The sequence below is a fragment of the Myotis davidii genome, unplaced genomic scaffold (assembly GCF_000327345.1).
Source record: "Myotis davidii unplaced genomic scaffold, ASM32734v1 scaffold1960, whole genome shotgun sequence".
NCBI lineage: Eukaryota > Metazoa > Chordata > Mammalia > Chiroptera > Vespertilionidae > Myotis > Myotis davidii.
Genome location: NW_006292441.1, coordinates 462,076 through 478,463, shown reverse-complemented (window position 1 = coordinate 478,463; position 16,388 = coordinate 462,076). Strand labels below are relative to the sequence as shown.

Below are 16,388 nucleotides of genomic sequence, written 5' to 3'. Positions count from 1 at the left end.
GAATAGTGTAATTCTGAACCAAAAACCCACATGAGGGTAGACTTGTGGTTGTACATTCTTATAGGAGACATTTTCTAAATTTTTATACTCAGAGTCAAACAGAGACAGATATAAGTTCTTATTGTTACCCTTTGCCTATATATACTTTTTTTCTAGTTTACACTTTTATTGAGGATGTAGCCCTTTGAGGGTCTCAGGTTTATTGGAGAAATTCAGTCCCAACTCTCTACTTTGTATATACCTAAGGCCTTGTCTCATGTCTCTAAGGTTTTAAAAATTCAAGCCTCACCCAGCCAGTGTTGCTCAGTGGTTGAGCATCAACCTATGAACCATGAGGTCACAGTTCCATTCTGGGTCAAGCACATGTCCAGGTTATGGGCTCGATCCCCAGTAGGGGGCGTGCAGGAGGCAGCCAATCCATATTCTCTCTCATCATTGATGTTTGTCTCTCCCTCTCTCTTCCTCTCTGAATTCAATACAAAATATATTTAAACAATAATAATAAAAATAAAAACTCAAGCCTCTTGGAAAATATGATTATAGATGCCCCCATGGTAGTTGTTGCTTCCACATCCACTTAGCACCCTTGTTTACCAAGGTTTTCTTCGTTTTGGAACCCTATCTTTATAATGTTTCCTTAATTTTCTTGAATAGTCAGCAGTGCGGACATTTATTTTATCTAGCTTTTCTAGGAATTTTTTGTAGCGAGAAGTTTTATTATTGTTATTGATATCTAGTTGGATATATTGATTGCTCCCCATTTAACAGATGAGAAACCAAGAACTTAAGGAAATGAGTTGCCTAAGGTCGTACTGCTTGGTCAGCAGCTGAACTGACACCACATCCAGGTTTTCCTGATGTCTAGTCTAGAGTTCCTCTCCTCTGGGCAAATGTGCCTCATCTCCCTTTCTTAATCAAAGTATTTTCTTCTTTTTAGTCCTACGAGGATCTGGTTCAGCGGCTGGAGCCGGTTATAATGGAGCTAGAACGGCAGGAAAATGTACTGGTGATCTGCCACCAGGCTGTCATGAGGTGCCTCCTGGCCTACTTCCTGGATAAGAGCTCAGGTACCACTGTCCTCTCTGCTCCTGGCATGGGGAGCTGGATGTCATTTGAGACCCTGACACTAACAATTGGTGGTTTATATCTTCGTAGTTAAGAGCACAGTGTCTAGAACAGTGATGGCGAACCTATGACAAGCGAACTCATTTTTTTGGTTGATTTTTTTTGTTAAATGGCATTTAAATATATAAAATAAGTATCAAAAATATAAATCTTTGTTTTACTATGGTTGCAAATATCAAAAAATTTCTATATGTGACACGGCACCAGAGTTAAGTGAGGGTTTTTCAAAATGCTGACATGCCGAGCTCAAAAGGTTCACCATCACTGGTCTAGAACAAAGATGCCTGAGTTCAAGTTCTTGCTCTGTCACACACTAGCTTTGGCAAATTACTTTAACCTGGCCTTGGTTTCTTCATCTCTAAAATGGGAAAGAAAATGATGAAGTTTAAATAAATCAAAATGTGTAAAGAACTTAAAATAGTTCATGACACATAGCATGGGCTACATAAGTCTTAGCTACTATTATTAGTATTACTACCATTCTCAGCTAACGTCTTCAAAGCCGGCCTTAACAGTCTGCCTTGATCTGGAAAAGCTAAGCTAGTATTTCTCTGAAGCACGCTGTCTGCAGGTAGTAATGGACCTTCCCTGACCTTATGATCCTGATTTTAGGTTTCTATGTTGCTGTAGAGGTGATTTTCTCAAGATAGTGTTTCCATTGTTTTACATTTAAATGATTATTTCTTTTTCTAAAAAATGTCTAGACATTGTTGAGTATTTATACACTGAGTACACATACTGAGTTGCAAACTCAGGCAGGTGGCCTGGCAAGAGACTATTGTGCCACCTTCGAGTGAGAGAGTCCACTTTTGACGGGGATGCTGATGTATTGGCATCTCCTGGACACTGAGGGTGTGTGAGGACAGTGCAAAGCCATATTTGAAGTGGGCAGTGTTTGCAGATTTGTATCATTTCTATGTTGTTAATTTCAAAATCAAGGGCACTTGGAATATATAGTCGTCCAGACCTGGGGAACTTGAGAACTTCACATTGGACAAATCATTCCCTCAATTTCCTCACTGAAAAGGGGTGGTGGGGGTACCTGTGCTACTAGGTTTCTGATACCATCCACACATCTACTGCTCGGTGCTATCTTTGAGATTGCAAGGCAAGCACAGTAACCTGACTGTGCAGGTGAGGAAATGGCGGCTTTGAGAGGTCAAATAACTGGCCCTACCTAGGTCATAGGGCTTTGAGGGGTTGGGAGGAACATTAACCCCAGATGCATTCCAGAAGCCTTCCCCTCTCACACATGTATGGGATGTGTGGGCGGCTTGTGCGTGTCCAATTGGCACACTACTTTACCCACTTCCTACTTGCTTTCATGCACAGGCCACACCAGCTGCTCACAGCTGCCCTGGGAGGTGAGCCAGGCAGGCTGAGCACAAGCTCCGACCCCTATTGCTCAGGTGAGGAATCTGAGGCCCAGAGAGATGATGTGACTAAGGATGCAGACCCAGCAGATCTCACAGCTAGGGCACTCTCAGAGTACACCTAGTCCAATCCTATGCTGTAAGAGATGGGAACTCTCAGAGCCAGAGAGAGAAAAAGTAGGGCCAGGCCACTTGTGGAGGTGGTGGCAGAGCAGGGTCAGAGACCTCAGGCAAGGGGGTTCCCTATTCTGAGTTTGTTCCCTCACATCTGCCATGAGGAACAGTAACTCCCACAGAGTATCAGCAAGAATGGAAGGAGATAGTGCACCAAAGTGCCGGGCTCAGGGCCCGACAGTGATGCTGACCAAGAGGAGGAGAAGGAGCAGTATGGACACCTAGGAAATTGTCAAAACAGATGTTTCAGGTGGCTGGGAGGGCATTGGCACGCCCCTTAAAAGTGTAAGAGAGGCCCAGCATGGCTCAGTGGTTGAGTGTCGACGTATGAACCAGGAGGTCACAGTTCTATTCCAGTAGGGGCGGGTTCATCCCCAGTGGGGAGCCATGCAGGAGGCAACTGATCAATGATTCTCTCTCATCATTGATGTTTCTATCTCTCCCTCTCCCTTTCTCTTTGAAATCAATAAAAAATATTTTTTAAGTGTAGGAGGGACTCTGGGGATGAGAAGCCATGAAGGTGGGTTCTGGCTTAATGAAAGGAGATGGGGAGTGGTATGGGCTGTCTGGGTGGATGGGCAGGTGGGTGTCATCAGAGAATGTTGAAAGGTGGAGGTGTCCACTCAAGATACTGTGAGCCCGTCAAAGAGTGGCAGCCGACTGCAATGGACAGAGCACACAATTGAACCTCTCAGAGGGTTCTGGGTCTAGGCCCAGAACTGCCACTCCCTGGCTGTGTGCCTTAGGACAAGTGTCTTCACTCTGAAAGCCTCGCTTTCCTCATCTGTGCAATGGGTCTGATCATCCCCTGTCTGGTAAATTCAACCTAGGCCTGTACAAGAAATTATAAGTGGATATTGAGAGAACTTTATGCATCATAGTCAATAACTGGAAACAAGGGGATAATGCTTGTCCACCAAAAAGAGTGAGAGGAGTCAGAGGGCACAGGGCTGTGTGGGGGAAAGGCTGTGCAGGCTGCGCAGGTACCCACACCCCCATCCCAGGGTCTCAGGAACCCCCTGTGGAGATGCACTGTGGTCCTCTGTGGCCGGGGAGCCTGTGGAAGAACCAGGGCTGGGGCTGGGGGTGGGGGTTGGCTGTGAGTGAGGAGGTAGGCCACCTCCAGGGTGACCATCCTGACCATCCCAGGGGACCTGCCTCCCAGCTGCATTCCCCAGGGCCCGCCTGCCTCCCCTCTGCTCTCTTCCTCCCTGGCCACCTGTGGGCCTCAGGGGAGTGGGCCCCAGGGGAGGCCGACCATGGGGCAGGGCTGTGGACAGGGGAGAGTGCTGTCAACCTGCAGGCCTGGAGGTCTTGGGGACCTGGGAACCCCCCGCCAGCACCCTGTCTCTGATGGCTGCTTTCTCCTCCTTTCCAGATGAGCTGCCGTATCTCAAGTGCCCTCTGCACACAGTGCTCAAACTCACACCTGTGGCTTATGGTAAGGGCCCCTACCTATATCTGGGGAAAGGCACATAGAGGCCATGAGAATGCCTCCAGTGCCTACCATTTGCCCAGTAGAGTCCTAGGGGAGGTTCCTTGTGTGGGTAGTTGGATGTCCTGGTAGAGGTGGGCCTGGTGGTGGCAAGATGAGCACTGAGCATAGAACACCAAACTGTAGCAGGGTCACGGGGGGCAGGGGGGGCGGGGAAAGTAGTCTCCAAAGGGGACCAGGGGAACAATTAAGTGTATGTTGAGGCCATATTGAAGAAAGGCCTCAAAGGCTAGACTCTCTTGGGGCATTAGTTAGCTGTGAAATGTTCATGAGTAGGGAAGAGACGGACAAATCTTTCTGGACTGTGAACAGGACAAATGGTGTACTGAATCCCAGAGTAGAGTGCAACCCAGAGATGGAGCTAAGGGGGCTTCCATAGGCATTGGGTCTCCTCTGCCAGCCCCAGCCCCATGATACCATCCTCCTCCTTCTTCAGGCTCCCCCAAACTCCCTGTGACCTCCGCACCTTGAAGGTTCAAACACACATCGAGAGAAGCCTGAGGTAGGTGAGGGCCTCTGTGGCCTATGCGGGCACATGGTGAAAGCACCCTCCCCACCCAAAGGGCCACCCAGTGCCACAGACCTTGGGTGTTTTGCACCATCAAATAGAATAACCAGCACCTAAAAATGCTGGAACCTCCGCCCAGATTTGGAGGCAGCATGGAGATGCAGGGCTAGAGCAGCCCCTCCCAAAAAAGCCTCAGACCAGACTCCTCCAGGCTCTCCTGAGAAAAGGATCAGGATGCAGGCTTGGCTGAAGGAGGGGAGCCTGGTAGTGAGGACAACCGACAGGGGATGGGCTGGGGCTCCACACTGCTGTCTCCTTCCTGTTAATCCTGGGCTTTCTTCTCTCAGAATGTGGACATCACCCGAGATCCTGAGGAAGCCCTGGACACTGTCCCTGCCCACTACTGAGCTCTCTCCAGGAAGTCAAACTACCTCTTTCCTGACTGTCTTCCACCTTTAGAAGCTTCTGTCCTTGCTCTTCTACACTTAGAAGACTTTGGATTTGGTCTCACTGGGAGACCCTGCTTCCAATGAAGAAGCCCTCGGCAGTTCCAAAACAGATGTCGATTTCTAGCTACAACCAAGGAGCTGTCTAGCTCTGGATGAAACTTTTTCCTTAATTTTCATTCTCTGATCAATGAAAACTTCTCTTACTGCCTCTAAGAGGGGAGAGGTGGTCATTGTGAGGCTTCTCCCACAGGATCATCTTAAGATCCTGACCCCACAAAGTGGCTCTGGTGCTGTGGGGATGTGGAATGGGTGAGAGCTTCCTGGAGGAAAGACTTCTGGGAGGAGATAGGTCTCTGTGTCTGCCTATGGGCTTTGTTCCTTGGTGGGCAGTGTTCCTGGGCCACGACACCATCATCCCTATACTCAGAGAAGCTGTACTTGGACCACAGTGCTCCTGTCTTCTCCAACTCTTGCTGTCATTCTGCGTGTTATCACTGTCCATGTAAATAATCCAAAGAATACCCTAAGCCTCCCAGTCCCCCTCAACTCCATGACCACCCACTCCATGGACATTGGCACCATGTAGACTTCTCCCCAGTGTGACTTCTTAAATACACGCATCCCACTATCTGACCACAGACCCACAGTTCTTACAACTTTGTGTGTCATGCACAGGATCTCTAGCAGCGTGCCTTCTATACAGCAGACATGCACATAGTATTTCTGGCCAGGTACCAGTAACCCAGTGCTGAAAAGACAAACTCATACAGTATTTTCTGGTACTCTAGCCCACCCCACCTTCTCAGGGATTGCCTACTTCAGTCAATTCATGACTATTCTTTTTCTATCTCCTGTCCTTTTATATTGGCTTTTGCCCCGACGGTCTCTGCAACATGGTCAGGTCTCTCTCCTATCCCAGTAAAACTCTCCCTTGTTCCTGTGTCACCCTCTAATTACCGCCCCCCTCCATTCTTACACAAACATCTCAAAATGAATGTATAATTACTGTCCAGAACCTTCTCCCTGTGCATTCTGTTCCAGGCTTTCCCCCTCCATATCTTTGTTCATATTCCTGCCATGCTTCCCCCAGGTCTCTATCCCACTGAAGTAATCCTTTCCTTTTAGCCAAAAGCTGGACCCCACATTTCCCGAAGAGCTAGGCCGATCTTTAGCTCTTCTATGAACTCAAAATGTCACTCACAACAATTAAGCATAATAAAGAAAAAAAACAACTCCAGTTCATTTTGCAAATTTAATGGAACGCTGATACCAAAGTACAACAACAGCACACAGAAAGCGAACAAGAAAGCAGGACTGGCAACTGGACTTTTCATAGCATGTCAGCCTCGGCTGATGGGCAGTATCTGCTCAGACTGCTGGGTGGACAAAGATCCCAAGGACGTTCCTTGGCTTCATGGGAAGGAGGGACTGCTGCAGCGCATTAGCGGGATCTGTAAATGTGGGTCATAAACCTGAAAACAAAACGCCAAAAAGGAACATATTTTAGCATCAAATATACTGTTTTCTCATACTTCCTCCACTGTCTTCATCTCCCCACCCTGCCCTCCCACCTTGGGGTTTCTTATAACATTTCCCAGAACTTATATGCATACCCATGGGCCTTGGCTATGGAAATGCTGTAATTACCTGAAACCTCACTAGCCATAGGAGAAGCTACAGGCACCAAGGCTGGTGGCTCCACCACCAAAGGGAGCACCGTTGCTCGGTCCACCGCTGAAGCCAGCACCGGTGTTCAGTCCACCGCCGAAGCCAACGATAGAACTGGGTCCACCATTGAAGCCAATGCTGGTGCTGGGTTCGCCAGTAAAGCCAATACTGGTGTTGGAACCACTGCCAAAGCCAATGATGGTACTCAGTCCTCCGTCGAAGCTGGTATTAGGCCCACCACCAAAGCCATCACTGATGTTGAGGCTACCACTAAAGCCAGCACTGGTGCCAAGTGTGCTGCCAAAACCAGCATTGGTGCCCAGTCCTCCACCAAAGCCATCGCTGGAGATCAGTCCGCCACCAAAGCCAGCACTGGTGCCTAGTCCACCATTGAAGCCAGTGCTGGTGCTCAGTCCACCACCAAATCCAGTGCCGGCACTTAACCCATCGCCAAAGTTAAAACCCACACTGGTGCTAAGCCCGTTACCAAAACTGGCACTGGTAGCTCCACTAAAGCAGGCGCTGGTGCTAGGAGGGCCACCAAAGCATAGGTTAGTATTAGGCACATTACCAAAGAAACTGGTGCTGGGACCTGCACCAAAGCCAATGCTGGCGCTAGGGGCACTTGCAAAGTCAGTAGTGGTGCTAAGTGCCCCAGTGAAGTCAGCACTAGTGCTGAACATACCGCCAAAGCCAGAGTTGGTGGTGGGTGCACCACCGAAGCCGGGGCTACCACCAACAGCACTGCTGAAACCAGCACTGGTGTTGAGCGCACCGCCAAAGCCGACACTGGTGCTGATTGCACCACCAAAGCTAGCACTAGGATTGGGAGAGCCACTGAAGCAGATGCTGGTGCTCAGTGTGCTGCCAAAGTCAGCGATGGTGCTGGAAGAGCCACTGAACGAGACACTGGTGCTGAGGATGCTATCAAAACCAGTGCTGGTGCTCGGAGAGCCACCGAAGTAGATACTAGTACTGAGCGTGCCACCAAAGCTGGCGCCAGAGTTGGGAGAGCCACCAAAGCACACACTAGTACTGAGTGTGCCACCAAAGCCAGTGCTGGTGCTAAGTGCACCGCTAAAGACGGCACCGGTGCTGGGGGCACTGCCAAAGCTGGTACTGGTAATGAGAGCACCACTGAAGCCAGCAGTGGTGCTCAGTGTGCCTCCAAAGCCAGGGCTGGCCCCGCCACTGAAACTGGTAGTGGTGATGAGTGGGCCACTGAAACTAGAGCTGACCCCACCACCGAAGCTGGCACTGGTATAAGGTGTGCCACCAAAGCTAACGCTGGCTGTGCTGCTGAAGCTGGCACTGGTGCTGGGTGTGCCACCAAAGCTAATGCCAGTTCTGCCACCAAAGCCACCACCACTGGGGCTGGGTGCACCACTGAAGCTAATGCTAGCACCATTGTGGAAGCTAGCTGCGGTGCCAGCTCCTCTGCTGAAGTCGATGTTGGTGCTGGCATCTGCATTTTCGTGGGCTCTGGCCTCAATTTCAAATGAAAATCTGCTCCACGCCTGAGCATCATCGCCTAACTCTTCCCGTGTTAGGCAGTCGATATCCATGTCATCCCAATTCCAGGGCCCAGCCACAGCTTCCTCTCCAATTCCCATTTGGGCTCTTGCCTCAGCCCTGGCCTCAGCCTCAGCCACAGCCACAGCTGCAGCCTGGACTTCCATCTCCACTGCCTCCCGGTACTGAGCAGCCCAGTCCTTGGGGTCTTTCTTCTGCACCTGAAATGGGAATGATAATCATTATAAGGAAAATAACCTTATAATTATGTATTAAGTGCATATTATGGGCTTTGTATAAAACTAGTAGCAATGTTTTTCAAGACTATCATGGGTCAGTCTTGAGATCCAATTTTAGCTCTAATGACTTAGGTACTGTGTGACCTTGGATAAGTTACTTAACCTTATTGAGCCCAAGTGTCTTCATCTGTAATTTGGGAAGTGATAAGAGAGTAAATGTGTTATGGATTAACTGCTGTGTCTCCCAAAAATTCATACGTTGAAGCACCAGCCCCCAATGTGACTGTATTTGGAGATCGGGCCTTTATGGAGGTCAAGTTAAATGAAGTCATAACGATGCAACTCTGATCCAATAGGATTAGTGTCCTCATAAGAAGAGGCTCTCTCTCCACCATCTTAGGACACAGTAAGAAGGCATCCATCTTCTTTCCAGGAAAAGAGACCTCAGCAGAAACTAACACTGTTATACCTTGATCTGGTACTTCTAGCGTCCAGGATTATGAAAAAATAAATTTCTGTCATTTAAGCCATCCAGTCTATGGTATTTTGTTATAACATTCTGAGAACACTAATGCAAACTATGAAGAATGACTGAAACAATGTAAACTTTATGTTGAGCAGCATCCTGGGACAAAATTAAATTCCATATGTTTATATATGAACTGCAGGCTGCCCTGTACCTGCCCATCCCTATACATAGTCTGCCCCAATCAGGGGCAACCCGTACCCTTAATATGCCAAGTCAGGGCAGGTCTCCTATTACCTTGCAGGCAAACTTGAGGACTTTCATCTTGCTAGTCTCATGGTAGGAGCGCAAGCCCCAGAAGAACTCATATTCAGGTGGTCTGCTGTTGGGGACCCTCTTGTACTCCAGGTACCTTAGAGAAAGGAAATGAAACTTGCTTCTAAACAAACAAATCTGTTGTCTAACCACTGGGAACCAGGTGAAAACTTCCTTCAAACACTAAACTCAGCTCCTGGAGAAGATTTCCAAGACCCTTCATCCCCAGACTCACTCCCAAACATAGTTCATGGTCTTGCCTCCACTATTAAGCCATTTCCCATTGACTGTGTGCAAAAGAGTCACTTGGTGCTGCAGGGGAGGCATGTGTAGGGCATGATGTCACAGGGAGGCCAATGTACCCTGCCACCTGTGAGGAGTAAGCCCAAGTTCCTGTTGGGTGTGTTGTAAACAGAGGAGCCATTCTTCAGACACTCTGCTCTGAGCACACCCCCCTAACAAGGGCCTTGTGTTTGATCTGGCCCAGCCTTGGAATGGCCCACCCATGGGAATTGTGGACAAGACTCAGATTTGGGGCACAGGATGCCAATACCTCTAAAGCTAGTGTGAGAAAGGGGCTTATCAAGCACCTCCTGGACCAGACCAACACACCCAGAACACTTCAGGGCCTGACAACGCCCCAAAACACCACTTACTTCTGCTTCACAAACTCGTCTGTGATGAGTTTCCTCACTTCCCCAAAGAGCGAGTGCCTCACCCTGACAATGGGAAAAATAACCCATGAACAAAAATCAGAACTTCCCAGATGAGGACAGAGGCATTTCACAACATGGAAGACACCTCTCTAGCACATGTGGCCATCTTCATGAAACCAAAAAAACAGTAAACACATACATGATCACTAGCAGTAGGCAGTTGAGGCCAAATGGTTCTTTGCCAGGGATACCCTGAAGGTCTATCTTATATCTCATCTTAGAACAGACAGAGGACATAGAGGAGAGAGGGAGCAGGGAGTTAAGGACTAGTTTCCCCATTCACCCATATCAGAGACATGGACCATCTACCCAGCCCGATACCCCCGCCCGCTCCATCAGACCACCAGGCTGATGCGATCCTGGGACCATCCTCTCTTGCCAAAGGACAACACGGACAGCAAGTGCTGAGAGAGCCCAATCATACCCAGGGCGCAGCCCCAACTTGCGCAGCACCTCCCAGATGACAGCTGCAAGGGGAGGCAAGAGAAGAGGGACAGAAAATGAACATGTGGAATTCTGACCATGGCCACCCATTCAGCTGCACGCCCAGCCACTCACCCTCGCTGGACCGATTTCCATTCATGAAGATGATGCTAAGAAGCACCATGAGGAGACCCAGCTTGGGGGAGTCCTTGGTTCTAGGGGAACAATAGGACAGAGAGGTTTAGGTCCTGCAGCCATCTGCAAAAAACACACCAGCCAGCTCACTAGGCTAGCCTCTCCCAGATTCCTCAGGTATGGGAGAGTTCTGCCCAGTCTATGCTTCAAGCTCCACATGACCCTGGGAAAGACACTTAGACCCCTGAGCCTCAGTCTCCTGTCCAGTGAAACAGGAAATCACATCCTCCCCTCCCCGGGCTGCTGAGAGGACAGAAGAAATCCCCCCAACAGAGTTAGACCCTGGCACTCCGCCAATGCGAGGCCCTTCTTCCTCTCACAGGCCCCTCAGCCACCAGAGGATTCACAGCCACCGATGCTCCTGCCCTTCGAGCATCGTGATCCACCCACACCAGGAAGGCCTCCCGTGAGAACCACTCTATCAAGACCAGCAGGAAGAGACAAGCAGTGACAGGGCTGCCTTCCTGGGAAGCTTCTGGACAGACAGACAACCTGACAGTAGGACTGCCCCACCCAGGCTTCGACACCCTTCAGTCCATCGTAACCAGGCACAACTTTTGTGGGCAGGGTTCCAGCTACATGCGGGGGCTGGAACGGGCTTTCAGGCCTGTCTTTCCTGACTCTCTAAGGAAGTGTGGGACAGAAGACAGGGATGGGGTAGTGCCATGGACAAAAGCAGAAGCCTCCCTCCCACCCAGCCCTTTCCCAGCTTACGTTCCCAGTATGCCTGCGGAGGATTCCTTAGTGCTGATGAGAATATACAAGCTACTTTGCTTATCAATCTCCTTCAGATTGACTCGAAACATCTGCCAAGTAAAAGAATAACCTGTGAGATAACAAAATTCAGCCTAGGCATCAATGAGCTTCCTGAGCATCCCACAGCTCCCCTTGTACCTAGGGGCCAGTGTGTGTGTGTGTGTGTGTGTGTGTGTGTGTGTGTGTGAAATCAGTGAGATAATAAATGTAAAGTACTTAGCTATGAGGCCAGCATACAGAAAGCAGGCAAGAAATGTGCTATTGTTATCAATATCACCCTTGTGATTAGTTGGAATCTAGGCAAACAGAGAATGAGGAATAGAAGGAAGAGGTGAGCATCTGGAATACATTCCAGGACATGTCCAGCAGCAGAGAGAAGTCAGGACTAAGTTGGTTGGCTTGAGTCCTAGCTGTGCTTTTACCACTTACTTGTGTGACTCCTGGCAAGTCTATGCACCTCCCTAGGTCACTGTCTGCCCATCTGCACAGTGATGGGGCTGAGTTAGAGAGTCTCTGTAGTGCCCCCAGAAGGGAAGTATACACCTTTGTTTGATTCAAGGCTTCGCCACTGCACCCATCCTCCAGGGCTGCCCCTTCACCTTCTCCAGAGCGTAGCTTGCTCGTTCAATGATCTCTGGGAAATATTCATCATATTCCTGGATGACATCCTTCAGCATGTCTGCAGGAGGGGAGAGGTGGGAGCACCTGGGCTGAGCAGAGGCCACAAAGCTGCAGCCCTTTTGCAAGCCCTGTGGGGTCAGTGCAGTCTGAGTCCTAAACTATGTTTAATGGGAGATGCCATTAACACAGTGTGAGGAGAGTAGGGAAGGACATATGAGGAAAATAGCCCCCAGGGGGTGGGGGAGAGGGGAGTGAGAAGAGAGCTAAGGGAGGAGGGTATGTATGACTCTACCTGAGCGCTTGATGGGGATCTTTGTCTGGTCCTTAACCAACAGGTATTTCACCAACTTATTTGCCTGGGAGAAGAGGAATATATAGGGAAATCTCAATATGTTTTAGAAAACTCAGAAGAATTCCAGAGAAGGGGGCAGGTGAAGAAAAGACTGGGCAGCATAGGAGTCTTACCCTTTCTTGCAAAATGGCCACATCTCGGGGTGGCGGAGGCCTCTGGCCCCATGGATTCCACCTGTAATTACGGCCACCTCTCTCATGCCCAATCAGATGCTTGAACTGCATCATCAGAAAGAAGGAAGGTCCAGAGTCACCAGGTGAACGAGATGGCTCTGTTTCTTTACCCTAACTCCTCCTGAAAGTCCCTTAAACCCTCCCTGTAGTGGGTCCTGACCTTACTTTTGACCACCCTGAGTCCTAGACTTGTCTTTCACTGTCTTCCAGGCAGGAGTTTCATTTCCCAGCTAGGAAAGGAGCAACCCAAAGGCAGGGCCTGGGGTTCCTCTTCCTTTGGCCACCACTAACTCTGCTAGCTGTACCCCTTGGACAAGTCTCTTCATCTTTCTGGGACTCAATTTTCTTATCTGTAAAACTGGGACGTATGATCCCTAGCTGGTAAGAATTTCTTTCAAAACATGAAAACTACCTGTGTGAATGTATCCAACACAAAGCCTGGCGCATGGTAACTACTATGTAAATACATGTTGCATTATATCTAGGTTGTCATTAAGTATATGGATGTCTTATTTTCCCACCAATCTGTGAACTGCCTGGGAGCAGGAACTATGTCACATTTTTCTCAGCATCTCTCACAGCCTATCTGAACACAGAGACTGTCTCAAGGTAAAAAGGCTCAGTAAAATTTTATAGAATAAATGAACAAACTAGGAGGATAGGAATGGAAACCAAGTACAAATTTAAGGATCGTGATGTCAGAGATCTCACCTTTCGGTTCCTCTTGCCCCGGGTCCTGGTTGTAGGCTCCAGACTCAACTGAGCCAGGTAGTCATCTGCCAGGGCCTGGACAGCAGCAGCAACCTGAGTCTCAAGGGTACTTAAGTTGGTCTGAGAGCCGGCCATCTTGGCCTGAGCTCCTTGGTCAACAATTTGAATCTGAGCTTTAGCTACCCGGGCCTTAGTGGAAGTCTTCTGAGCCCTGGACCCTCTCTTGACCTGAAGAGTGGCAGCTAGGGCTTGGTTTGTGACCATTTGAACGGCAGGTGGGGCCTCATAGATCTCATAGGCAAAATGTATGCCCTTATTGACAGCCTTCTTGCTTTGGATTTTTTGGCCCGGATAGCCGCTGCCGAGGCCTCAATCTGCCTGATACCTCTCTCAGTGGTATCTGGGGCCCCTAGGACAGTGTCAGTATTTGTGCCTTTAACAGTTGTCCTCTTGTCTTTGGAGGCTTTCTTAGTTCAAATGGAAGCTACCGTGGCCTGGGTATTGGTTGTCTCATTGGTAATTTGGCCTTGGGTGGTAGCTGTGTGGATGGTGTTTGAAGCCAATGAGATCTCAGTGGAAGTATATATGGCCTTATCGGCAGCCTTCTTAGCCTTGGAAGCTTTCTTAGGCTTGATGGAGGCTACTAAGGCCTGGGAATTTGCTGACTCACTGGCAAGTGGAGCCTGGGTAGTCTGTGGGATGACTGATAGGTAGAGGGCCTTCAAGGGTGACTTGATCTGTGTAGTGACACTCTCACTGCCAGTTGGAGATTGAGGGCCTTGGGCTGCCTTAGCAGTAACTCTCTTTGTCTTGTTGGCTTTCTTAGACTGAGTGGTGACTGAAGAAGCTTGAATATTAGCTGCCTCAGAGGTAGCTGAAGCCTAGCTGATCTGGGGGCTGATTGGAAGTTTTAAAACCTGCAAAGGTATTTTAGGTTTGTTGATGGTAATCACATTGGCAGATGGGATTGGGGGAGCAACAGGTATTGTTTTAGTAACAGCCTTAATAGGGGCCTTCTTGGTCTTGCTTTTCTTAGGTCGGTTGGCAACTGGTGGGTCCATAGCCAGGGGGTCCTTTGTTGCTACCAAGAGGGTATGCATCAGGAAGACACTGTCCTCTTCAGTGGTCTCAACGTGTACATCTGGAGGGAAGTGAAGCCCCAAGCTCCCAGGGGTAGGCAGAGGGCCCTATACACTTAGGATTATGATCTGCTGATTCATCTGATCTCCCTACAGCCCACCCTTTCCATGAAGGTCTCCCCTTCCTCTGAGCAGTAATTGAAAGGGAGGGCGAGGGAAAAGGAAGAAAGCAAAAGAAAGAGTCAGGCCTTATGTTTTTTCTCCCCCTCCTCCACCACGCAGGGGTGGACTGAGACAGGCTAGTCAGAAAATGACGCAACTACAGAGTGGTAGGGGGCTCAAAGCAGGAAGCGAACTCAAGATGGCGCAGCTGGCCAGGCAAGAATGCAGAAGGGCCTCACCTGGACCGGGGGCATCCTATAACCGTAGTCATTTCTCCTATCCATTTTTCTGGGAGGTCATGTAACAGCTGAACCTGAGGGGAAGGGGGTCTGAGTTAGGGGAGAATGGAATGAGAGGGAGGAGGAGATTCACCAGATTTTCTGAAGGAGGGGGCAACCTCATCTAATCTTGGGCCCCAACCCTTCAACTACGGGATTCTCACACCTAGAAACCCAGACCATCTGGTTTGTAAACCCTACCTCCTTTTGCATCTAAACATCCACCAATCAGTTGTATCACCCCACCCCTTTACCCTACACAAGTCTGCCGCAACTCAATACTGCATAAGCGCAACGACCAGAGCCCCGCCCACCTCAGGACCTCAGCGCGCAAGCGGCTTTGAGGGACCACAGTCTGACCACCTCAATCTCACACACTCCCCCCCCCGCTTCACCATCTCCACCCACTCTTTCTAACTGCATCACATCTCAGTCCATCTTTCCCCCAAAACCGGCGCCCTCCCTCCTCTCTGCAGTACCACTTTGCTCCGCCTCTTGCCTAACACCGCCCACGTCTCCTGGGCAGTACAGCCACTCAAAGCCCCTCCGCGATATGCCCCCTCCCTCCGCTCTGCAGTAGTTCTCGGCACTTCCCCTTCCTTTTAATATGCCCCCTCCCTCCGCTCTGCAGTACGTCCCTGCACCGCCCCTCCCCCAAGACCGCCCCCTCACATCCACGTCTACAAGTAATCAGTCCCATCCTTTCTGCAACATGGACACCTCACCCACAAATCCAACGTATTACGCTTTTGTATATTCCTTGTTCCTGAAACCTACCAAGTTCTGTCCCTTCCCTTTTCAAACCGAAATCTACCGCGTACTAGTCCCTGTTTTCTCCCCTCTGATCCGGGTCATTGCAGCTGTTCAAAAGGCATTCTGCTTCATCCTTTCTCCAAGTCCTGACCCCTTTTGCTGTGGCCCAGATCAGGTCCTGATACCTTTCTCCAGGCTTACAGATTTCTGTCACCGCTTGTCTCTCTCCAGAACTGAAGGTTTCTGCTCCATCCCTTCTACCGCCTGAACGATTTCCCCTTCTCTCCTTTCTGCAGTACCAAACGGGTCTGCATCCCTCCCTCCTGTTGCCTTAACAGAGTCCACATCTCTTCATTCTGTGCCCAAAGGAGATTGCGCCCCCTCCTTTCTCCCTTTCGAACCGGATCCAGGCACCTCTAAACCCAACCACTTCAACGCGGTTAGCTCCCAACCGCCTAGCGGGTTTTCTGCAAAACTTGGGGGCGTAAGGAATCAAGCAGGTCAGAGCTGCAGACCAGAGGGCACCACAGTTTTCATTAAGCTGGGCACCTTAGCTCACCTCGTCCTTTTGAGTCCAGAAGACGTCTGCTCTCTCCAAGCCTCTCCTTGGGTCTGAGCTTGTCCACTCCCCCTCCCCTGCCGGAAGTGGTCCTGCCTCTTTCCGCCTCCAGAGGGGTCTCCTTCCCTGCCTGTCAACCTCCTCCCTCCTCCCTACTTCCATCTTTCCATTCTCCTCAATATGGCCTCTTTTCTGATTACTACCCCTATGCAGAAATCCATCTCTCCTATTATCCAGTTGATTTCTCCACCCCCCCCACACACACACACCGTGTATCTCTGATCCT

At 49.7% G+C, this 16,388-nt stretch overlaps 2 protein-coding genes across 2 annotated transcripts in view; one reads left to right on the top strand and one right to left on the bottom strand.

The window, feature by feature from the left end:
* PFKFB1 (6-phosphofructo-2-kinase/fructose-2,6-biphosphatase 1) overlaps nucleotides 1–5,635 on the top strand; it is a 40,316-nt gene extending 34,681 nt beyond the window's left edge. The window contains exons 11-14 of the mRNA XM_006765911.2: nucleotides 938–1,067; nucleotides 4,051–4,140; nucleotides 4,635–4,669; nucleotides 5,023–5,635. Of these exons, the coding sequence (XP_006765974.2) occupies nucleotides 938–1,067; nucleotides 4,051–4,140; nucleotides 4,635–4,669; nucleotides 5,023–5,082 (315 nt within the window). The 3' untranslated portion in view covers nucleotides 5,083–5,635. The remainder of the gene's footprint in view (nucleotides 1–937; nucleotides 1,068–4,050; nucleotides 4,141–4,634; nucleotides 4,670–5,022) is intronic.
* A 727-nt stretch (nucleotides 5,636–6,362) lies between these two features.
* Nucleotides 6,363–16,179, bottom strand: TRO (trophinin). Its single transcript, XM_015565408.1, is given in 14 exon segments — nucleotides 6,363–6,550; nucleotides 6,552–6,596; nucleotides 8,418–8,525; nucleotides 9,307–9,421; nucleotides 9,981–10,043; nucleotides 10,465–10,507; nucleotides 10,599–10,678; nucleotides 11,373–11,464; nucleotides 12,014–12,093; nucleotides 12,328–12,391; nucleotides 12,501–12,605; nucleotides 13,272–13,370; nucleotides 14,752–14,825; nucleotides 16,103–16,179. Coding segments are annotated over 13 exon segments (1,035 nt in total). The 5' UTR covers nucleotides 14,797–14,825; nucleotides 16,103–16,179; the 3' UTR covers nucleotides 6,363–6,454.
* Nucleotides 16,180–16,388: the final 209 nt, after the last annotated feature.